This window comes from Carcharodon carcharias, chromosome 9 (assembly GCF_017639515.1).
Source record: "Carcharodon carcharias isolate sCarCar2 chromosome 9, sCarCar2.pri, whole genome shotgun sequence".
NCBI lineage: Eukaryota > Metazoa > Chordata > Chondrichthyes > Lamniformes > Lamnidae > Carcharodon > Carcharodon carcharias.
The window spans coordinates 170,977,614-171,002,859 of NC_054475.1; the positions used below are offsets into that span (position 1 = coordinate 170,977,614).

The window sequence follows — 25,246 nt, forward strand, 5'->3', positions numbered from 1 at the left end:
AATCATTCAAAGTCTCAGGCCAAATATTTTTTCCAGCAGTCATTGTTTTTTTATTCATTCACGGGATGTGGGCTTCGCTGGCTGGGCCAGCATTTATTGCCCAGAACTAATTGCCCTTGAGAAGGTGGTGGTGAGCTGCCTTCTTGAACCGCTGCAGTCTTTGTGATGTAGGTACACCCACAGTGCTGTTAGTTCCAGGATTTTGACCCAGTGACAGTGGAGGAACAGCGAGATATTTCCAAGCCAGGTGGCGGTGTTCCCATCTATCTGCTGCCCATGTCCTTCTAGATGGTAGCGGTCATGGGTTTGAAAGGCGCTGTGTAAGGAACCTTGGTGAATTTCTGCAGTGCACCTTGTAGATGGTACACACTGCTGCTTCTGTGCGTCGGTGGTGAAGGGAATGAATGTTTGTGGATGTGGTGCCAATCAAGCAGACTGCTTTGTCCTGGATGGCGTCAAGCTTCTTGAGTGTTGTAGGAGCTGTACTTATCCAGGCAAGTGGGGAATATTCCATCACACTCCTGACTTGTGCCTTATAGATATTGGACAAGCTTTGGGGAGTCAAGAGGTGAGTTACTTGCCACAGGATTCCTAATCTCTGACCTGCTCTTGTAGCTACAGTATTTATAAGGCTACTCCAATTCAGTTTCTGGTTAATGGCAACCCCCAGAATGTTAATAGTGGGGGATTCGGCAATGATGATGCCATTAAACGTTGAGGAGTGATGGTTAGATTGTCTCTTGTTGGGAATGGTCGTTGTCTGGCACTGTGTGATGCAAATGTTACTTGCTATTTGTCAGCTCAACCTTAGATATTGTCCAGGTCTTGCTGCATTTGGACATGGACTGCTTCAGTATCTGAGGAGTCGTGAATGGTGCTGAACATTGTGCAATCATCAGCGAACATCCCCTCTTCTGACCTTACGATGGTTGGACCGAGGACACTACCCTGAGGAACTCCTGCAGTGATGTCCTGGAGCTGTGATGACTGATCTCCAACAACCACACCCATCTTCCTTTGTGCCAGATATGACTCCAACCAGTGGCGGGTTTTCTCCCTCCCCCCTGCTGCTCCCCCAATTCCCAGTGACTCCAGTTTTGCTAGGGCTCCTTGATGCCACACTTGGTCAAATGTAGCCTGTGGTCGAAGCTCTAACTTCATCCCATGAATCCTTAATTATGCCTATTGCTATGAGGGTATTGAATTACTTCCAGCAATTGGAACGTGGTTGAAGGGTTTGTTTCCAGTAGATAAAGGATGTGGCTGAAACTTTGTTGGGTGTAGGAAGCCTCGAATGAGACAATGCCCCCAGGTCCATTGGGTTGGATAAATGAGGTCATATTTGGAGATAAATACAAAATGTCAACATCTGGAGGTTCTCTGTGAGAGAGTGGGATGCCCAGGTGCATTATCGAGGATTAGTAGGACCTGGAAAGATAGCTGCTTTTTCCTCAGCTAAGTGTGGACCTCTGGCAGAAAACAATTGACAAACCAGTGTTTAAATTCGGATGCTGTAACCCAGGCTTTGCTCTTAGCCTTTTGAAAGGCATGCTAATGACATTTATTTTTCCCTTTGAAAGCTCGAGGGTTTTCTGACCTATAAACCAGCGTTGGTTTATATTTAAAGCCAGTCACGTTGGCATATAGCAAGAGTGTCAGCCTCTCCTTTATTGCTTTAAACCCAGGAGCTATCTTTCCTTCTTTTGAAATGTAGGTCCCATTTGGCATCTTCTTCCAGAACAGGCCAGTTTCGTCTGCATTGAAGACGTCTGCCTGGTAGCCCCTCTCCTCAGTGTATTCCTGCAGCACCTTGGGGAACCTCTCCTGCAGCTGCCTGGTCAACTGAAGCAGCCTCTCCACTAACTTCACATTATCCAGCCTGAAACGCTTTTTAAAGTGATCGAACCATCCTGTGCCGGCTGAGAATCCTTTGGAAGTCGAAGAAGAGGCACCTTCTGCACCACCTTCATCACCCCTGGCGACACCAGCGATACCCTCTTCATGTGCTGGTACAGTGCTTTGTTTCAAATGATTGGACCATTAATTGGGATTCCCCTTTTGATGCTGGTGCTCAATCCACATGTTGAGTAATTTCTCCATTTTCTCTAAATGTGGATCTCTCCTGCTCACAAAAGTTAACCTGGCTGTATAGCCACGAGAAACACTAACACTAGCCCTGTATTTTTTCCTCAAACTGCCTAATGTACCTGATTGTGGATTCATTCAGAGTATTCCCTGACCAGCATGGTGGTGCTTGCACCATTTTTCAGCCAATCTAAGTTTGTGACATTTTGTGTAAGTGTCTTCACTTTCCTGGGATGTTTTCTACTTAGCCCAGACTCGCTCATATTTTGTGCTGCGCTGTACCTGTACTGAAAGTCACTGTCCTGGAGTTATTATATCCTGTCAATTGCAGCAAACTGCGTGCAGTCAGAGACGGCACATGCGCAGTGCGCAATTTCTACGTGGGAAAGACGAGCAGCGTTTTTTTTTTGGGCTCTGAATTCAGTGTTTCATTAACACTTCGGGACCAACAAGTATTTAGGTGAGAAGTTTAACATTTTAAATCGCAGATGAGTGAAGTTTTGGGGCTGTTGACCACGATTGGGTGTACAAACACATTCACGCAGGTAAACAAATTCGCGATGAGGGGGTCACAAACGGTGGGAGTTGACTTGCTGATCTATGTATGAACGCTCAAGGGCAAGCATTAACATTCTGCATCTTCTCGTGTTTTGGTTTAGTTGAACGTTCATCATGAAAAATAGACCCGGACCTGCTGCCTGCACTCTAACTCGCACCAAGTCCCATTCCCCTGTCATCCCTGTGCTTGCTGACCTATATTGGCTCCCGGTCAAGCAATGTCTCGAACCTTAAGATTGACCTGCTATCACCGTTATCATTTGGGAAAGATCTTAGCCTGATTTTAGCACAGCAAGCTCCCTCCAGCAGCAATGTGATATTAAAAACAAATCCGGCCTGTGGAGAGAGAAACAGAGTTTGTGTTTCAAATTGACCTTTCCTCAGATTATTATGAAGTATCAGCCTAGATTGTGTGCTCATGTCTAAAGTAACGCTTGAACCCACAACCTTCTAGATCAGAGGCAAGTCCATGACCCACAGAGCTGCAGCACCTGAGTGCCCACGTAGGAACTATACAAATCCACCTGGATTCTGGAACTGGCAACCGGTTGGGAGATTCTGGAATTTGAGCAAGTTAATACTTGTTAGAAATGAGCAGTCCCTGTTCCATTCGAGACCAGAAAGGATACCAATGTATGTCATTGGTATGAACTAATGTTATTAACCTCACTGAGTTTGAGATTAGAAATAGTAAATGCCTAGTAGGAATATTAAATTCGGATCTCTCCCACCTGGTTAGGAGAGCTGGACATTATTGTTTCCTCTTTGCTTAATTCTCACCACTTCCTGCCAAAACTTCCTACTAAAACTATTAGAACCTTTGAATCATAGACATTTACAGCTTTCTTCCATGCTATCTCATTCTATGACTCTAGGAGGGAGGCCATTCAGCCCATTGGTGGTGATACCTTCAGCTGCCTGGGCCCCAAGCTCTGGAATTCCCTCCCTATATCCCTCTACCTCGCTTTCCTGCTTTAAGACACCCCTTTAAACCTGTTTGACCAAGTTTTATCACCTGCCCAATGTCTCATGTGTCTCAATGTGATATTTTGTTGGATAATGCTCCTGTGAAGCACTTCAGGATGTTTTACTATGGTAAGAGGTGCTATGTAGACATCAGTTGTTGTTGTTTATTGTGTTCTGCTTAAATGATGATTATATTCCTGGACTTCAGGCCTTGTTATGTTTTGTTTTAAAACAGAGCGAGGAAGGACATGCTCATCTTTCTCATCCCATCACAGTAACTCCGCCTCCTCCCTGAGCAGCTCTCAAGCACCTGCCTCGAAAGTGTCCAGATCTCTGCGGAGGCAGTCAAGAAACCTGGTAATGTATCTCCTTTAAAACCATTTTGAAAGGAAGCTCTGAGGCGCAGTGAACAGTTTTTAATTTCCCTTTGAGAAATGATGCTCTTCCCCTAGCGATCGTTCAAATATGTCTGAATTATATAAAGAATGTGCAGCACAGAATCCGGACCTTTACCCACCTGGTCTACACGCTGTAAGAGCCTACTCCCACCACTACTTCTCCTTACCAAATTTTCTTCCTCACTCCCCCTGAAATATATCTATACGATTCACTCACCACTCGTTAAGGTAGCCAGTTCCACATTTTCACTACTCTCTGGGTAAAGAATTTTCTCCTCAATTCCCTGTGGATTTATTAGTGACTATCTACCATTGATTTATTAGTGACTGTCTTACTGTTGATTTATTAGTTAGTGACTGTCTTACATTGATTTGTTAGTTAGTGACTGTCTTACATTGATTTGTTAGTTAGTGACTATCTTAATGTTGATTTATTAGTTAGTGACTGTCTTAATGTTGATTTACTAGTTAGTGACTCTTACATCGATTTATTAGTTAGTGACTATCTTAATGTTGATTTACTAATTATTGACTGTCTTGCGTTGATTTATTAGTGACTATATAACATTGATTTATTAGTTAGTGACTGTCTTGCATTGATTTATTAGTTAGTGACTGTCTTGCGTTGATTTATTAGTGACTATATAACATTGATTTATTAGTTAGTGACTGTCTTGCGTTGATTTATTAGTTAGTGACTGTCTTGCGTTGATTTATTAGTGACTATATAACATTGATTTATTAGTTAGTGACTGTCTTGTGTTGATTTATTAGTTAGTGACTGTCTTGCGTTGATTTATTAGTTAGTGACCGTCTTGCGTTGATTTATTAGTGACTATATAACATTGATTTATTCGTTAGTGACCGTCTTGCGTTGATTTATTAGTTAGTGACCGTCTTGCGTTGATTTATTAGTTAGTGACCGTCTTGCGTTGATTTATTAGTTAGTGACTGTCTTACTGTTGATTTATTGGTTAGTGACTGTCTCACATTCATTAGAGACAGTCACTAATAAATCAATGTAAGACAATCTTGCATTGATTTATTAGTGACTATGTAACATTGATTTATTAGTTAGTGACTGTCTTACATTAATTTATTAGTTAGTTCTTATATTTATGACCCTTAGTCTCAGACTTCCACAAGTTGTAACATTTTCTCTGGGCCTTACCCAATCAAGCCTTGAAGTATTTTAAGTACATACACAGGTAACCACACAAGTACACACCGTAAATATTTATGTAGACATTCTTCTATCTAGCTCCTTCATTGGGAAATCAAGAATAAATGTCTTATTCTAGTTCTACGCATCGGTTTTATGAATACCTCTATATATGTAGGGCGTGAGAGTCCTTTGCAGAGCCTCACTTAGCTGGGAGCTGTATTCTGGATGTCACAGGAATGAGTGACTCAACATCAAATAATGTGTGAAAACAACAATTTTTATTAAACAATTATTAACAATAAAAAGGAAAGATAACTTTATTCAAAAGAAAGGAAGAAAAACATATAAAAATATATGTATTAAAAGAAAGGAAGAAAGATAACTTAATTGTAGCACAAATGGTAACCCCAAATTGGTCTGTTGAAGACAATTCCCCAAAGTGGAAAACAACCCCAAATTAATCTGTTCGAGACAGTTCCCTAAAATGCTCCATTTCCCTTTGGTACCTACAGCACCAAGTCTCTGAATAATTTTGCAAGGGGGTTGGACTCTGTCACTCTGTCAACGTCCCTTCCCCCATAGTCTTCCCTCTGGCTGCAGCTCCGAACATTGGATGCTGTGTCCCTTTAAGTCCGCTTTCCGGTTCCGTTCCAGCCTTCCGAGACCTCCATCCAGACCTCTCAAAACAAGAGTCGGACAACCATGAACCCTTATTAAACCTTCTCTCGGGCACCGCTAGGCTTGCAGGACTCAGGCTGTTTACGTGTCCTTTTGATAGTGTCTCCCATCTGCCATCAATCAAATTATACTGTCCATCAATCAAATTCCATCCCCTGATTCCACACCATAAGACCATAAGACATAGGAACTGAAATTAGGCCATTCGGCCCATCGAGTCTGCTCCGCCATTCAATCATGGCTGATAAGTTTCTCAACCCCATTCTCCCACCTTCTCCCCGTAACCTTTGATCCCCTTACCAATCAAGAACCTATCTATCTCGGTCTTAAATACACTCAATGACCTGGCCTCCACACCCTTCTGTGGCAATGAATTCCATAGATTCACCACTCTCTGGCTAAAGAAGTTTCTCCTCATCTCTGTTCTAAAAGGTCTTCCCTTTACTCTGAGGCTGTGCCCTCGGGTCCTAGTCTCTCCTACTAATGGAAACATCTTCCCCACATCCACTCTATCCAGGCCTTTCAGTATTCTGTAAGTTTCAATCAGATCCCCCCTCATCCTTCTAAACTCCATCGAGTATAGACCCAGAGTCCTCAACCGTTCCTCATATGTTAAGCCTTTCATTCCTGGGATCGTTCTCGTGAACCTCCTCTGGACCCCCTCCAAGGCCAGAACATCCTTCCTGAGATACGGGGCCCAAAATTGCTCACAATATTCTAAATGTGGTCTGACCAGAGCCTTATAAAGCCTCAGCAGCACATCCCTGCTTTTATATTCTAGTCCTCTCGAAATAAATGCCAACATTGCATTTGCCTTCCTAACTACTGACTCAACCTGCAAGTTAACCTTAAGAGAATCCTGGACTAGGATTCCCAAGTCCCTTTGCACTCCAGATTTCTGAATTCTCTCCCCATTTAGAAAATAGTCAATGCCTCTATTCTTCCTACCAAAGTGCATGACCTCACACTTCCCCACGTTGTATTCCATCTGCCACTTCTTTGCCCATTCTCCTAACCTGTCCAAATCCTTCTGCAGCCTCCCTGCCCCCTCAATACTACCTGTCCCTCCACCTATCTTTGTATCATCTGCAAACTTAGCCAGAATGCCCTCAGTTCCTTCATCTAGATCATTAATGTATAAAGTGAAAAGTTGTGGTCCCAACACTGACCCCTGTGGAACTCCACTAGTCACCGGCTGCCATCCTGAGAAGGACCCCCTTATCCCCGCTCTCTGCTTCCTGCCAGACAGCCAATCTTCTTCACACCATAGTTGACCACCCCATGTGCAAAGTTATCCATTGTCCTGGCTTGTAGTTCAAGGGTTATCCAATGCAGTAAGGATTGATTCCTGTTAAACAACAGAAAACAACTTTTATTTTAGCAAATCTGGCTGCAAGAGGAAAACAGGAGTTTAGACAGAACATCAGCTGCTTCTTTGGCCAGTATGAAACAAGTGGAGTTCTTTGGTGGGGAATAAACAAGTCCACAGTTGCTAATATCACTACTGATTTCTATTGAATACACAATTGATTAATTCCTTGACTTAATCAAAGCACAATCAGACTTAGTTTTAAATCAAGGTCTACGAAATAACTTTTAAAAATTCAATACAAACTTGATTCAGGTTCTCTTAAAATCAAGAGCAAACCAGAAATAAAAAGCAAAAATATAAAATTGCAAAAATCAATGATTGCAGGCCTACATATACACTCTGCTTCTTTTCCATTGTATTCCTAACCAGTCTGGGAACTGATAGCGGGATTAATTATTCACTTGAGATCTCATAACCAAATTTTTTTCTTTGGCTACAAATCCTTAACTATCCCTGGGAGGCAGTTGCCAGACTTCCCAGAATTGAAAGTAACTCAGTGAACAAATCCCAACAACCTGTGCTGAATCAGCTGTATGTAGCCTGGCCTCCTTGAGATTTGCAGACAGCAATATAAAACTTGCTGCTTTGGTATTGAGTAAAGCTGGGGACAGGATTCTGGCTGAATCTGATACTTTAACACATCTTGTATCACAGAATGATAGAACCTTATAGCACAGGAAGGGAGGCCATTTGGTCCATCATGTGTGTGTTGGCTCTTTGAAAAAACCGTCCTACTCGCCACACATGCCAGTAATTTCCCCATGGCCTTGTAAATTAAACCTTGTCAAGTATATGGGTCAACTGCCTTTTAAAAGTTCCTATGGAATGTGATTCCATCACCTTTCAAGGTAGCGCATTCCAGATCTTAATCCTCTGGGTGAAGTTTCTCATTTCCTCATTTACTATAACAGGATTTCAAGGAGCAGCAAACAGACCAGGGTTAGGCCAAAAAAATGTTAATTTTCAGATATATGTTGTCTATAAATACTGAGTGGGACGCACCAGCGTTGGCATGATGGGCCAAATATCCTCCTGCGCTGTAAGATTCTATGATATTGATTGACTTTAATGATGGAATTTCATTGATTCAGTACTTTAAAATGTGCAGTCTGTACTTTCAAATCCCGGAAAACTTAGTACATTTAAATTGAGATCTTTTTTAAAATTATGTATATTATTAATTTTAAATCAGCAATTGATAGATTTAACCAAAGGTATTTAAGGATTTGGGGCAAAGGCAGGTATATGGAGTTAGAACGTAACATAAGAAATAGGAACAGGAGTAGGCCATACAGCTCCTGTTGCCTGCTCCACCATTCCACATGACCATGGCTGATCTATGGCCTTAACTCCACTTTCCTGGCTGTTTGCCATAATCCTTGATTCCCTTAGAGACTATAAAGCTATCTATAAATCTGTCTATAAATCGGTCTATCTCAGCCTTAAATATATTCAGTGATGAAGCATTCGCAACCCCCTGGGGTGGAGAATTCCAAAGGTTCACAACTCTTTGAGTGAAGATGTTTCTCTTCACCTCAGTCGTAAATGACCAGCCCCTCATCTTGTGATTTGTCCCCCTATGTTCTAGATTCCCTAGCCAGGGGAAAAAACATCAGTGTATACCCTTCAGAATATCGGGTTTCAACGAGGTCACCTCTCATTCTTCTATACTCCAGAGAATATAAACCCAATTTACTCAGCCTCTCATCATAGGACAACCCTCTCATCCCAGGGACCACCTAATGAACCTTCACTGTACCACCTTCAACAGAAATATATCCTTCTTTAAATATAGAGACCAAAACTGCGCACTGTGTTCCAGATGTGGTCTCACCAAAGCCTCGTACAATTTGAGCAAGCCTTCCTTATTCTTGTACTCCAATCTCCTTGCAATAAAAACCAACATGCCATCGGCCTTCCTGATTGCTTGCACGTTAATTTTCTGTGTTCTTTGTACAAGCCCCTGTGAACATTATTTACAAGTTTCATGCCCTTTTTTTAAAAAAAATCTGTTTTTCTATTCTTACTACTAAGGTAAACAACCTCTCACTCCTCCATGTTATACTCCATCTGCCACCTTGTTGCCCGTTCACTGATCCTAGCTATTGTCTCTTTGCAGCCTCTTTGTGTCCTCCTCACAGCTTACATTGGAGATCTTGTGGCACAACGGGTAGTCACAGAATTGTTATGGTGTAGGAGGAGGCTGTTCAGCCCATCGTGTCTGCACCGCTTCTCCAAATGAGCAACTCACTTAGTGCCATTCTCCCACCTTCACATTCTTCCTTTTCAGATAACAGTCTAACTCCATTTTGAATGTTTCAACTTCCCATAAGAAATCCATGCTGGCTCTCCTTAATTAACCTACATTTGTCCATGTGTCTATAAATTCTGTCCTGCATTATTGTTTCTAGAAATTTCCCCACCATCGAAGTTAAACTGACTGGCTTGTAGTTGCTGGGCTTATCTTCACACCACCTTTTGAACAAGTGTATAACATTTGCAATCTCCAGTCCTCTAGGACCATCCCCGAACCTAAGGAGAATTGAAAAATCATGGCTGGGCTTATCTTCACACCACCTTTTGAACAAGTGTATAACATTTGCAATCTCCAGTCCTCTAGGACCATCCCCGAACCTAAGGAGAATTGAAAAATCATGGCCGGTACCTCTGCAATTTCCACCCTCACTTCCCTCAGCATCCTTGGATGCATCTCGTCCAGTTCTGGTGCCATATCAACTTTAAGTACAGATACCACCACATCCTAATTTTAAATCCATCAAATCTGAATTTCTTCCTCCTTTCACCTTGGCCTTGGTGGCATCATCTTCTTTGGTAAAGACGGATGCAAAATATTCAATTATTACCTCAGTTATGTCCCCTGTCTCCATGTGTAAATCCCTTTTTCAGTCCCTAATTGACTCTACTTCTCCTTTTACCACCTTTTTACTGTTTATGTGCCTATAGAAGACTTTCGGATTCCCTTTTATGTTAGCTGTCAGTCTCTCTTCGTACTCCCTTTTTGCTTCTCTTATTTATTTCTCCTTTGAACCTTCTATATTCAGCCTGGTTCTCAATTTTATTTTCTACCTGACATAGGCACACTTTTTATTTCTTTATCTTAATTTCTACCTCCTTTATCATCCAGGGAGCTCTGGATTTGTTTGCCCTACCTTTCTCTTTCGAGGGAATATGCTTTGACTGTCCCTGAACTATCTCTTCTTTGAAGGTAGCCCACTGATCAGCTACTGTTTTTCTGCCAACCTTTGAGTCCAATTTATTCAGCCCAGATCTGTTCTTACCCCATTGAAGTTGGCTTTCCCCTAGTTAATTTTTCTTACTGGACTGTTCTTTGATCTTTTCTATAGTCAACCTAAAACGTATGATACAATGATCACTGACTCCTAACATTGACCTACTTGGCCCACCTCACTCCCAAGAACCAGGTCTAGCAGCACCTCCTTCCTTGTTGGACTGGAACTATCCTGTTGTAGAAGATTCTCCTGAACACACTCTAGGAACTCTTGCCCCCCTTTGCCCTTTATACTACTATAATCTCAGTCTATATTCAGATGATTAAAGCCTCCCATTATAAGCACTGTATATAATTTTTGCACCTCTCTGTAATTTTGCAAATTTGTTCTTCTACATCCTTCCCTCTAGTTGGTGACCTATGGACTACACCGAGCAATGTAATTGTGCCCTTTTTGTTCCTGACCTCTAGCTAAATAGATTCTGATCCCTGTGGAACTTCGTCTTTCTCCAGTAATGCAATGATCTCCTTTATCAATACCACCACCTCTCCCCCTTTTCTTCTTTTCCTATCTTTCCTGAACACTTTGTGTCCAGGAATATTTAACACCTAGTCCTGCCCTACTTTGAGCCATATCTCTGTTATAACCACAATATCATATGACAATCTGCACCTCTAACTTGCCAATCTCATTTAGTGCACTCCAGGCACTCTCAAACAAGCTCAGTATTAGTATTCGTTCATGGGATGTGGATATCATTAGCTAGGAGGCATTCAGAGAGCAATTAAGAGTCAGCCGCGTTGTTGTGGGTCTGGAGCCACACGTAGCCCAGACCAGGTAAGGACGACAGATTCCCTTCCCTAAAGGACATTAGTGAACCAACTGGGTTTTTATGACAGTCGGCATTGGTTTCATGGTCACCATTAGACTTTTAATTCCTGCTTTTTATTGAATTCAAATTTCACCATCTGCTGTGGTGGGATTTGAACCTGGATCTCCACAGCATTACCCTGGGTCTCTGGAATACTAGTCCAGTAACAATGTTGCTGTCTCTTTTATTCTGACCCCACCTTCCTTGGCCATTTATTATTATTATTGTACTATCTGTTGCTCCAAGTATTCTGTGCCCCTTGGCATTCCTGTCTCATGGTTATTATCTCCTGGTTCCCACACTGCTGCTGAGTTAGTTTAAACTCTCCCGAACAGCACTAGCAAGGAACTCTTACCCAGCTTTGTTCAGACACAACGCATCTGGCCTGTACAGGTCCCATCTCCCCCAGAGCTGATGCTGACATCCCAAGAACGTAAATCCCTCCAACTCCCTCACCATCTTTCCAGCCATGCATTCATCTGCCTTATCCTCCTGCTTCTGTACTCGCTTGCACATGGCACTGGGAGTAATCTGGAGGTTATTACTTTTGCTAATTTTCTACCTTGCTCCTTAAATTCTGACCACAGGACCACATCCCTCTTTTTACCTATGTCGTCAGTTCCAATGTAGGGTCCCCCAGGCTGCTGTGCAGCCGCTCAGTGACATCCTTGACCCTGGTACCAGGGAGGCAACAAACCACCCTGGATTCATGTTAGCAGCTACGTAACTATCGAATCATCTACCAGTATTGTTCTTCCAGTCTTCCTTGTACCTCCCCCACCCCCATACAGCTGAGCCACCTGTGATACCACGGATTTGGCTCTGGCTGCATTCCCTGGATGAATCATCACTCATCAGCATTCAGAACTGAATACAGATTGGAGAGTGGGATGCACTCAGAGACTCCTGCTGTACCTACCTGTTCCTTTTTCACTGTCTGGTGGTCACCCATCCCCTTTCTCCCTGCATACCTTTAAGCTGCGGGGTGACCACATCTATAAATGTGCTATCCACATAACCCTCAACCTCACGGAGGCTCCGCAGTGATGTCAGCTGTTGCTCGAGTTTCACAACCTGGAGCTCAAGCTGCTGCAACTGGCGACACTTCTTGCACAAATGGTCATCCAGGACATGGGAAACGTCCTGGAGTCTCCACATAGCACAGGATGGGCACTCTCAAGGTTGGAGCAGCCCTCCCATTACTCTATTTATTAACTAATAACGTTATTACTGCGATTAAACTTTCCTACTGGGAATAAGCCTTACCAATATTAGTAAACTTGACCAACACTAATAAAACTTACTACTATTAATAAACCTTAGCAATATTGGTAAACCCTGTCAATACTTACTACACCTTACTAGTGATAATAAACCTTACTATCAATAAACATTACTAATATTGATGATTCCTATTAATACTTAATACAACTTACAAGAAGTAATAAACCCTACTTTGTGAAAGAAAATGATAAGACTCACCAGGTTATTCCCTAGTTTAGATTGGAAATTCCACCAGCCAATCACCTACCTGTATCCCTGTGATGTCACACCTCATTCCCCTCCCCATCCTTCCCGGAATCCGAGCTCTGACTGGAAACTGCCTAGCCCTGTTGTTCTCAGACTGAGCTCCTGCCTTCCCTCTCAGCTCTTTATAGCCCCGCTGCTCTTGCTTGTTTGCATCTCTCGGACTGAGCTCGCCCCTCACCCCTGTGCAGTCTAGGGTGCCTGCCTCTGAGCCAGATGCTCCAGGTTCAAGCCCCACTCCTGCACTTCATGGCCAAGGAAGGTGTGTTCATGACGTGGCCAAACAGGTTTAGTATCAACCTGTCGGTCCTTCCAACACACGCCAATGGCAGGCTGTAAGAGTGGGAGAAATTCCTGGTCAGCCGTGTGATCGAAAGAATGTTAGAACCTCTACCATCACCTTCCATACTACAGACTACCAACATGCATGTAAAAGTGCAAGCTGCCACAGCAACTTTCAATCTGAGTAATTTGTAACACACACACACACACGTGTATCATCAGCAAACATGGATACATTACTCTCCATCTCTTCATCAGGCCATTAATATAGATTGTAAATAGCTGTGAAATGTCACTAATCACAGCCTAACAACTTGAAAATACATGTGACTGTGCCCCCGTTTTCTATACTCCCCAACCAGGAGAAGCAGCCTCTGTGTCTGCTCTGCCAAGTCTCTTCAGAATCTTGTATGCTTCAATGAGATCACCTCTCATTCTTCCAAATTTCAGTGGTTATAGAGTCAGTTTCTTCGTCATAGGACAACCCTCTCATTCCAGGGACCAATGTCACAAAGCTTTGCTGTACTGACTCCAAGACAAGTATATCCTGGCTAATGTTAGATCACATAGGCTCATTGAATGGCAGAGCAGGCTCAAAAAACTGAATGGCTTACTCCTGGTCCTATTTCCTATACATGGAGTACTTTGGTGAAGTATTTGTGGTTGGTTTATGCTGAAGTATCCTTCTGTTTGCTTCAGGAGATGACTGAGAATGGGAGCCATCAGCTGGTGGTGAAAGCCAAGTTTAATTTCAAACAGACCAATGAAGATGAGCTGTCCTTTTCAAAAGGCGACATTCTTTATGTTACGCGAGTTGAAGATGGAGGATGGTGGGAAGGCTCGCTCAAAGGAAGATCAGGCTGGTTCCCTAGCAACTATGTGCGAGAGATAAAACCAAGTGGTGAGTTGGTCACTTCTCTGTATAATCTCACTCTTCATTCTGGCCATTGAGAAGGCCATGTGTTTTCAGTTCATTGCCCATTCAAGAACTGCAGGAGTAGAAAGTTTCCAATTTTTACTCAATAGCTAAATTAATGATTTTTCCCTGAAACGTATTTCACCAAATGGGACTAGATGTAGCATTTATTTCATCAAATTAACTCCTTCACTCAAAGAAAGATAAACAAGTGTAAATTGTTCTTGCAAATGTTGTTTTACGATGTGTTTCCAGCCACCTAGGTCTTACTCTCTGAAATTTCCACCTTAATTCTCTCCACCTCCTCCCTGCTGTCCACCTCTCCTGCTGCTTTATTCACTCCATGTCACAACCTTTCCTTCTCTGTAAACCCACCTGACTTTCCACACCCCCCCCCCCTCCACTTTTACAAACCTCGGAACCCATCTCTTTGACTGTTTATTTTGACTTTCTTTTTGGATCCTTCAAAAGTCTCTGTTCCTGGTTCAGCGTCTGACCACTGTCTTTTCTGTGAAATGCTTCTCTTGCGGTGTTGGAAATGGACAGTGTTCTTCAAGGATATTTGTGCGCTGATGATAGGATATGAATAAATATTCAACAATTGGTTCAAATCGCGTGACCTGTGGAGAATGAGCAAATTTCAGCAGAACTCATGGTTTAATTTCACCACTTATCACAGAACGTCCTCTAATAATTTTCAAAAAAAATAATTTTCAAAAGGTGCAGGAGTCTAGAAGCCTGGACTAATAACCCGGAGACGTGGGTTCAAATCCCACCTGAGTCTGAGAATTTGAATTCAATTTGAAAGAAAGGACTTGGAAATGTAAAGCTGGCAAACATAAAAGTGACCATGAAGCTGTCGGATTGTCATTAAAAACCGAGATAAAAACAAAAAAACTGCGGATGCTGGAAATCCAAAACAAAAACAGAATTACCTGGAAAAACTCAGGTCTGGCAGCATCGGCGGAGAAGAAAAGAGTTGACGTTTCGAGTCTTCATGACCCTTCGACAGAACTTGAGTTCGAGTCCAAGAAAGAGTTGAAATATAAGCTGGTTTAAGGTGTGTGTGTGGGGGGCGGAGAGATAGAGAGACAAAGAGGTGGGGGGGGTGGGGTGTGGTTGTAGGGACAAACAAGCAGTGATAGAAGCAGATCATCAAAAGATGTCAACGACAATAGTACAATAGAACACATAGGTGTTAAAGTTAAAGCTGGTGATATTATCTAAACGAATGTGCTAATTAAGAATGGATGGTAGGGCACTCAAGGTATAGCTCTAGTGGGGGTTTTTTTTAAATTTTTTTTTAAATAATGGAAATAGGTGGGAAAAGGAAAATCTTTATAATTTATTGGAAAAAAAAGGAAGGGGGAAACAGAAAGGGGGTGGGGATGGGGGAGGGAGCTCACGACCTAAAGTTGTTGAATTCACTATTCAGTCCGGATGGCTGTAAAGTGCCTAGTCGGAAGATGAGGTGCTGTTCCTCCAGTTTGCGTTGGGCTTCACTGGAACAATGCAGCAAGCCAAGGACAGACATGTGGGCAAGAGAGCAGGGTGGAGTGTTAAAATGGCAAGCGACAGGGAGGTTTGGGTCATTCTTGTGGACAGACCGCAGGTGTTCTGCAAAGCGGTCGCCCAGTTTACGTTTGGTCTCTCCAATGTAGAGGAGACCACATTGGGAGCAACGAATGCAGTAGACTAAGTTGGGGGAAATGCAAGTGAAATGCTGCTTCACTTGAAAGGAGTGTTTGGGTCCTTGGACGGTGAGGAGAGAGGAAGTGAAGGGGCAGGTGTTGCATCTTTTGCGTGGGCATGGCGTTGTGCCATAGGAGGGGGTTGAGGAGTAGGGGGTGATGGAGGAGTGGACCAGGGTGTCCCGGAGGGAGCGATCCCTACGGAATGCCGATAAGGAGGGTGAAGGGAAGATGTGTTTGGTGGTGGCATCATGCTGGAGTTGGTGGAAATGGCGGAGGATGATCCTTTGAATGCGGAGGCTGGTGGGGTGATAAGTGAGGACAAGGGGGACCCTATCATGTTTCTGGGAGGGAGGAGAAGGCGTGAGGGCGGATGCGCGGGAGATGGGCCGGACACGGTTGAGGGCCCTGTCAACGACCGTGGGTGGAAAACCTCGGTTAAGGAAGAAGGAGGACATGTCAGAGGAACTGTTTTTGAAGGTAGCATCATCGGAACAGATGCGACGGAGGCGAAGGAACTGCGAGAATGGGATGGAGTCCTTACAGGAAGCGGGGTGTGAGGAGCTGTAGTCGAGATAGCTGTGGGAGCCGGTGGGTTTGTAATGGATATTGGTGGACAGTCTATTGTCATTAAAAACCTGACTGGTTCACTGATGTCCTTTAGGGAAGGGAACCTGCCATCCTTACCCGGTCTGGTGACCGTGTGTTGTTAGTTGTTGTTTACTTTGCTGCTGGGTGAATTAAATCATGGAAAGAGGAATCAATATAATTTATAGAACTTTAATTGTTGCTTCCTGATCCATCTGTGTCCTTTTCAGTCTTTCAACTTGTTTCTTTGGGTCTGAAATTTCCATCCCATCCCTCCCTCCATTTCTTGTCCCTAGCAATCCCATCTCACTATCTCACATATCTTTGTATACAGACAGGGATCATATTTCTGATATATAATTTTGACATTCAGAATGTAATGATTAAAATAGAGCCTGACATTTGCAGCTACCCTTTCTCACCTTTAATAACTCGGAGCACAGAGGCTCAGAAGAACAAAAAATCACTGAAAAGGTCGCCTCTTTTGGATTTGAAATTTCTTCCTCAACCGAAGCTCAGTTGTTTAACAAACGCCACTTTGGATTGATAACTAGGAGGTGAACCATCTGCTTTTGCTGACTCCCTGTTGATTTTTGGAGCGTGATTGTGCTGCCAACTGTGACTAACTCTGCAGAATATCGACACACACACGAGTGTGACATAAGGAGAGGGGGCAGCGAGTACAAGATGCAAACAGTATTCATTTCCTTAAGAGAAACCCAGATAAAAGGTTTAAAACAGTTATTGAAGTACGCTAACTCTCGGTAAAGGCAATGTATTTACAGCTCTCTGGTAAGTGTCTGACACCCCTTTGCCAAGTTGCTATTCACTGCACCATGGTGTCCGTAAGCTTTCACATTGAGAGCTCCAAGTTGTTGTCTATCAGTTGGAAGCTAATGGTGCTGTAATTGGCTGTGCATAATATTCATCATCCTTCATTATGCACATAGCTCAGAGGAGAGCCGTTGGCCTAGCAGGGCAACCTGTGTGGCCATGTGTATTGGGAATATCCGTATATTGCCTAGTGAGCTTTGCTCTGAATCAGGAAGTTGTGGGTTTGAGTGCCACACGTGGATTTGAGCACTTAGCCAACATGCCCTTGGATGCCTCTGATCATCCAGTGCCCTGAGAGAATAAAAGAACAGGTTTATATTTGTTGATGTCCCACTGGATTATTTCAGGGCCAGTAAAAGAGAGAAAAAAATTTGTCCAAGTTGTTCAGGTAGCAAGAGGAGATAAACAGTTAAGTTTCAGTGATCTTCTGCCCTGACTCCTGTTAAAGGTTTCCTTCTGGTGATGGTTGGGAAATTTTTAAAAATCCACTGTCAGAAACCACTGACAATTGTGTTTTTATGCACAAGCCAATTAAAGAAAAAACGTTCAGTGCAAATTATGAGTTTGGTATTTTGCATAACTGTTGGAGTGGTGCTCACTGTCAGCAACCTTTCCTACGAAGTAACTGGTGTTTCTAGTGCCCATTGAAGGATATCAATTCCAGTGTAACACTGTGTGCTGCACTTTCCTGCAGAACCGTGTCTGATATGGAGTGTTGGCATTTTCAATTTCCAACCCTTGGTTCAGTTTGTTGCAGCCTATAAGAACCCAATTCCAATGTTTCCAGAATTTCACTCAGTGACTTAACAAATGTGTTCGTTTGCAGATAAGCCACTTTCCCCCAAGTCTCTCAAAGGATTCGAGACACCTTCAGTCACCAAGAATTATTACAGTTTGGTAAGTGCCTTGTTGTTTTTTAATCTTTGTTTGCATCGTGATAAATCTGTCTAATAAAATATTGCCCATGAAATAAATTGGCCAGTAAAAAGCTTGCAAAAATAATAAGTCCTTTTTAAAATCAGAATAGTCGACCAAACCTATTTTATGATCCTTAATTTTTAAAAATAAATTCACTCCATTGGAAAAGCCTTTTTAGCCCAACTCACTCTCATATTCTGTATCAAAGCTCTGACTTTGCCTGTTTAGCAGCAGAGGGTCTTCACAGAGCAGGAACATTCTAAACATCTGACAGCATAGGTTTTGTGCAGAACTCCACCCCGAATCTTAGCTTCTACCTTATTGACAGTAATGTGCAATGTGGCCCGTGGCCTGCTTTTAGAATCTCTCTATCACAAAGCAACAGAGAGCAGATTGGAGAAGCTCAAGTTTACAATATAATTTATCTTTAAGGAAAGACTTGGATTTCTGTAGAGCCTTTCACTACCTCAGGACCTTACAAAGTGCTTTACAGCCCAATGGATTGCTTTCGAAGTGTAGTCAGTGTCATAATAGAGCATTAATTTGCGCACAGCAAGCTCCCATAAGCAGCAATGTGATAATGACCAGATAAACTGTTTTAGTGATATTAATTGAGGTATAAATATTGCTTTAGGGATATTAATTGAGGTATAAATATTGCTTTAGGGATATTAATTGAGGTATACATACTGGCCGGGACAGCAGTGAGAACTACCCTGTGTTCAAGTGTATGTTAAATACAGTATATTAAAGTCCTGTAGCAATGGTTCCTTGTTTAATATCTTGTAGTAAGGGGATCACATTCTGATGTCCAAGGTGCTGCCTTTTGAATGAGACGTTAAACTGAGGCCCCACCTGCCTGTTTGGTGGGTGTCAAAGATCCCATGGCCTGATTTTTAAAAGAGAACAGGGGAGTTATCCCAGGTGTCCTGGTTAATATTTATCCCTCAATCAACATCACAAAAAGAAACATTATCTGGTCATTAGTACACTGCTGTTTGTGGGATCTTGCTGTGTGCAAATTGGCTGCTGCGTTTTCTACATTACGACAGTGATTATACTTCAGAAGGGTAATCTGTTGGCTGTGAGGTGCGTTGGGACAGTCTGTGTTTGTCTAGCCGGACATCGTGCTTTCCGTTTTTGAGCTGCCTGGAGTTAACAATGTTGGAATTTTGGTGGGATTTTTATTTTTATGCTGACAGGAACATGTCTGAAATAGACTAAAACTGCTCCTGCAATTCGTTTGCTGTACCAGGTTTGGAGTTATAAAATATAGTGAATTAGCGGAAGACCAGTTATGATTTGTAATTCACAGCTCACCTGAGCTCTCAGCAACTACATGAAGAAGAGGCTTTGAAAAAACAGGCAACATTTCTAAGTACTGTGCTGTACACTGAATGGAAGCAGTCCAATCTTCTTGTTCCCTTGGTAACAAATTGACATCTTGAACTTTACTCCTTGAGGAGGGAGCTTAATTTGGAATGTGTAAGCTATACATAAATGTAGCTTTCTCCTGAACAGCCTTCAGCAGGTGCACCCTACGGTTATTCGCATATGTTTGGAAGGAGAGCAGACAAATTTTAAAGATGTTACCCATCAAAAAATACAATGGAGTAACGTCCTGCAGCTTCAGAATTCTCCACAGATGCTTCCCTGCCCCAACCCCACCTGCTTATACACAATGCCACGCAAACAAACTACACTTGAGTCTGGTATCTTGCGTCAATGGGACTTAGAGCTGTTTTGGATTCCCGAGGGGAAGTGGACTGGTTCGTGTGAATGAGCAGCATTTTCATTTACTGATAGAAGGGATGAGGGGAACTGGAATTAGAAGCATTGAACGTGACAGTATAGGAGGAGTCTGTTCAGCCCATCATGCCTGTGCCAGCTCTTTCCCCATTGCCCTTCACATTTATTTCCTTGTTACATATTTATCCAATTCCCTTTTTAAAGTTATTGTTGAATCTGCTTTTCCGGCAGCACATTCCGGATCACCAAAACTTGCTTTGTAAGAAGATTTCCCCTTAGCTCCCCTCTGGCTGTTTGCTAGTACTGATTACTGACCGTCACCATTATTGTTCACTGCAATCTCCTGGACATTGTCCCCTCACACTCTTAGCTTGAAAGGGAATTTCCTAGAGTGTTTCTAAATTGTTTTATTCTCCTTCCCCGGAGATTTTCTGACTGGGGAGTGTGGATGGTGTCTGCAAGCTGCACCATCTCTGGATGGGATGGTTGGTCTCTACCTTTCCTCCTCTCAGCCTTTAGGAACAGTTCCTGCTTTTGAGTTGAAATCTCGAAGCAGCTCTCAGGGCCGCACCCGCATTAACACCTGCCATTGGTGCTCTGCACTTCACAGGAGCTGGGTCAATATCCCTGAGAACAGCAGCCACTAACCGTCTGTGAAGCAATAAAGACTCTCAGATTTTTTCAAACCATTTCTGGAAAAAAAAACCTTTTTTAAAATTATACACTCAAAATAATTTGCAGATTTCCTGATTTATGACAATATTGGACAATGACTTTTGACCATCTATTACTGAGCTCTCTCTAATGATATGCTGCACATTTCTAACTCTTGCTTAAGAACATAGGAGCAGGAGTAGGCCATTCAGCCCATCGAACCTGCTCTGCCATTCAATTAGTTCTTGGCTGACCATCTACCCCAACTCCACTTTTCCCCACTATCTCCATTTCCCTTGATGTCATTAGTATCCAGAAAACTATCGATTTCTGTCTTGAACATGCTCAGTGTTTGGGTTTCCACAGCCCTCGGGTAGAGAATTCCAAAGTAGTTCCTCTGCACCTCTGGCTGACAGTTCCCTTATTCTCTCTTGCTTTCTCTCTGAATGCATTTCCTAACCTCAGTGCTGTGCTCTCTGAATTCTGCCAGCAATGATCATTGTGACTTGATGAAGAATCTCTTATTAGTGATCCATGTGGAGTGATATCAAAATTCTCAATCACAGAATCACAGAATTGTTACAGTGCAGAAGGAGGCCATTCAGCCCATTGTGTCTGCACCGGCTCTCTGAGCATTTTAACTTAGTGCCAATCACCTGCACATTGTTTCTTTTTAAATAATCATCCAACGTCCTCTTGAATACCTCAATTGAACCTGCCTCCACCACACTTCCAGGCAGTGCATTCCAAACCCAAACTACTCGCTGTGTGAAAAAGTTTTTTCTCACCTCACATTTGCTTCTTTTGCAAATCACTTTAAATCTGTACCCTCTCCTCCTTGATCCATTTACGAGTGGGAACAGCTCCTCCCTATCTACTCTGTCCAGCCCCCTCATGATTTTGAGCATCTCTTATCAAATCTTCTCTTAGCCTTCTCCTCTCCAAAGAGAACAGTCCTAAGCTCTCCAATCTTTCCTCATAGTTGAAGTTTCTCATCCCTTGAACAATTTTTGTAAACCTCTTCTGCACTCTCTCCAGTGTGTTCACATCCTTCCTATAGTGTGGCGTCCAGTACACAATATTCCAGCTGAGGTCTAACCAGTGTCTTATATAAGTTCAGCATACCCTCCCTGCTCTTGTACTCTGTGCCTCCATTAATGAAGCCTAGAATACTATATGCTTTAGTAACAACTCTCTCTACCTGTCCTGCCACCTTTATTGACTTATGTACATATACACCCAAGTCTCTCTGCTCCTGCACACCCTTTAGAATAGTATCCTTTATTTTATACTGTCTCTCCATGTTCTCTGTACCAAAGTGCATCACCTCACACTTCCCCGCATTGAACTTCATCTGCCACCTATCTACCCACTCCACCAACTTGTCAATGTCCTCCTCACAGTTTACAATTCTCCCAAGTTTTGTGTCATCCGCAAACTTTGAAATTGTCCCCTGCTCATCAAGATCTAGATCATTTATATATCAGGAAAAGCAAGGGTCCCAATATTGACCCCTGGGGAACTCCACTACAAACCTTTTTCCAGCCTGAAAAATATCCATTAACCATTACTCTGTTTCCAATCCCTCAGCCAATTTTATATCCACTTTGCTACTGTCCCTTTTATTCCATGACCTATAACTTCCCTCACAAGTCTGTTGTGTGGCACTGTATCGAACGCCTTTTGGGAGCCCATATACACCACATCAACAGCCTTGGCCTCATCAACCATCTCTGTTACCTCTTCAAAAAACTCCAAGTTAGTTAGACGTGATTTCCTTTAACAAATCCATGCTGACTCTCCCAAATCAATCCACATCTTTCCATGTGACTATTAACTCTATCCAAAATAATTGTTTCTAGAAGTTTCCCCACCACCAAAGCTAAACTGACTGGTCTGTAATTGCAGGGCAGATCTTTACAACCTTTTTTGAACAGGAGCGTAATGTTTACAATTCTCCAGTCCTCTGGCACCTCCCCAGAATCCAGGGAACATTGAAAGATTATTGCCAGTGCCTCTGCAATTTCCACTCTCACTTCCTCATTGGAGTGGGTCGTGTTCTCGCCTCAGACTCCGAAGGCTCTGGGTTCAAGTCCTCCTGCAGAGACTTGAACACAAAATATGAAGATAGGAGCAGGAGGAGGCCATTCAACCCTTCAAACCTGTTCTACCATTCAGTGAGGTCATGGCTGATTTGTGACCTATCCGCCTACCCACCTTTATCCCATATCCCTTAATACCTTGATTTAATAAAAATCTTATCAGTCACAGATTTAAAATTAGCAATTAGTCCAAATGCAGCAAGAACTGGATAATCTCCAGGCTTGGGCTGACAAGTATCAAGTAACGTTTGTGTCACACAAGTGCCAGGCAATGACCATCTTCAGCAAGAGAGAATCTAACCATCATCTCTTAATATTCAATGGCATTACCATCACTGAATCCCCCACTATGAACATCCTGGGGGATACCATTGATCAGAAACTGAACTGGACTAGCCATATAAATACTGTGGCTACAAGAGTCAGAGGGTAGGAATCCTGCGACGAGTAACTCACCTCCTGACCCCTCAAAGCCTGTCCACCATCTACAAGGCACAACTTCGGAGTGTAATGGAATACTCCCCACTTGCCTGGATAAGTGCAGCTCCAACAACACTCAAGAAGTTTGACACCATCCAGGACAAACCAACCACTTGATTGGCACCCAATCCACAAACATACTCTCCTCCACCAATGCACAGTAGCAGCAGTGTGTACCATCTACGAGATGCACTGCAGGAATTCACCAAGGCTCCTTAGACAGCACCTTCCAAACCCACAACCACTACCATCTAGAAGGAGAAAGGCAGCAGATAGATGGGAACACCACCACCTGGAAGTTCCCCTCCAAGTCACTCACTATCCTGACTTGGAAATATATCGCCGTTCCTTCACTGTCGCTGGGTCAAAATCCTGGAACTCCCTCTCTAACAGCACTGTGTGTGTACCTACATTCTCGGGTGGACGTAAAAGATTGCAGAGCCCTATTTTAAACAAGGGCTGGGAAGTCTCCCTGTTGTTCAGACCAATATTTATCCCTCAACCAACATCACCGGAAAAAAAATTAACAAATTTCAATGTATGGGAACTTTGTGTGTAAATTGGCTGTAGTGTTTCCAATGCTGTAACAGCAGCAACACTTCAAAAAGCACTTAATTAGCTGTGAAGCACATTGGGACATCCCACATTTGTTCCTGATATCTGTATTTTAATCGTTCTCTCCAAACAATGGAATAATGGAGGCCTCCAGCTCCGCTGAACAATTAATTTTAGACGTGAGACTGTTCACCTTTTTCTCTCCTGTATTGTCAAACTGGCTGTTCTGGTTAGAAATTATAAAAGAGACTTGCATTTATATAGTGCTTTTCATGACCACCAGCCATCTCAAAACGCTTTACAGCGAATGAAGTGTAGACACTGTTGTAATATAGAAAACTCAGTGACAGTACTGACGTGGAGGTTTGAAATATTCCCAGTTGATTTTTTTTTCGAATTGTTGGGTATTATATAGAAATCTCGATGCCCCACAGCCAAGTTACTGAATTAAGTTATCATGTTGGAGACAGGGTTACAGAGTCTGGCAGTCACCTTATCAGTGGCAGAATGTCACACTGAGCTCACTTGCTGCTTCTGTGTTTAAATCTGCAGATATTCTTAGAACAGCTTGTGAATGTCTGGCATCCCTCAGCGAGTCTCCCGGGCAATAATATCAACTTTTAAAATAAAGCTTCGTCTCTGCACACACACGCTGTATTGCGGGTGGTGGCGGTGGGAATGGAGAGGAGAAGGAATATTCCAGAAACTTCCCGATCGTGCAGCCAAATGTCAATTTCTCTTGCGTTCCCCACTGAGAGTTCAATCTCGTCTGTGCCAGAGCTGCAAACTGATCACGTTCAGGGCTAGTCAGAAGCTGAGCCCAACTATTTCGCCGGGATCTCTCTGCATTGCCAGCTTTATAAAGCTGAAGCCACTGCTTCAATCGGAAACAGTGTCGCTCCAATGTTTGATAAATGCACTCACTCGATCAGTAATGTAACATTTTCCAATTGCGCAGGGGCATAGTTGCTGGGGAATTTGCAAATTTAATCAAGCTTTCAGATTTTCCTTGCACCACATGTCGCATTTCATTTCATTTCATTTCATTTTTTTGTTGCTACTTGAAAGATCTGGAATGTATTCTTGTTACAGGGCACATCAATAGTTGAACAGCGAGCACCTGTACAAGCACGATGAATCAAATGGCCACCCCTTGAGCTGTAACTTTTGTAATGCCAAATCATGTTAACCTGCAAGGACTGTTGCAATAATTTGAGGCTTGTGTCTTATTTCACAAGTGATGTGCAAACTCTTTTCCATAATCTGCTTCCCAGAGTTTAAATAGTATGCTTAGTTTTGGGGAAAGGGGAAAAGAATACAATGTATTTGTGGCATTTGCAGGGCTATGAGGAAAGAGCAGGGGGAGTGGGGCTAATTGGATAGCTCTTTCAAAGAACCAGCACAGGAATGATGGGCCGAATTGCCTCTTCTCTATGCTTTAAGATTTTATGTTCGTCAAAATTAAGAGCCTATACACGAATCTATCTTCTTTGGAAGTGCCGATGAGTTAAAGAATAATAATGTAAATAGCACGGGTGAACATTAAGTAATTTTCTCAATTTCTAGACAGCAAGAATGCAGAAAGGGGGAAGAAAATATTATTCTG

General features: G+C 42.8%; 1 protein-coding gene across 6 annotated transcripts in view; it reads left to right on the plus strand.

The window, feature by feature from the left end:
- arhgef6 (Rac/Cdc42 guanine nucleotide exchange factor (GEF) 6) overlaps positions 1–25,246 on the plus strand; it is a 174,546-nt gene that overhangs the window by 76,347 nt on the left and 72,953 nt on the right. For 4 of the 6 annotated variants that reach the window (XM_041195755.1, XM_041195756.1, XM_041195759.1 and 1 more), the window contains 3 exons: positions 3,845–3,966; positions 13,853–14,054; positions 18,009–18,079. In XM_041195755.1, coding sequence (XP_041051689.1) covers positions 3,845–3,966; positions 13,853–14,054; positions 18,009–18,079 — 395 coding nt within the window. Of the gene's footprint in view, positions 1–1,909; positions 2,010–3,844; positions 3,967–13,852; positions 14,055–18,008; positions 18,080–25,246 lie in introns of those variants that run through there. The other 2 variants (XM_041195761.1, XM_041195757.1) reach the window with 2 other exon arrangements.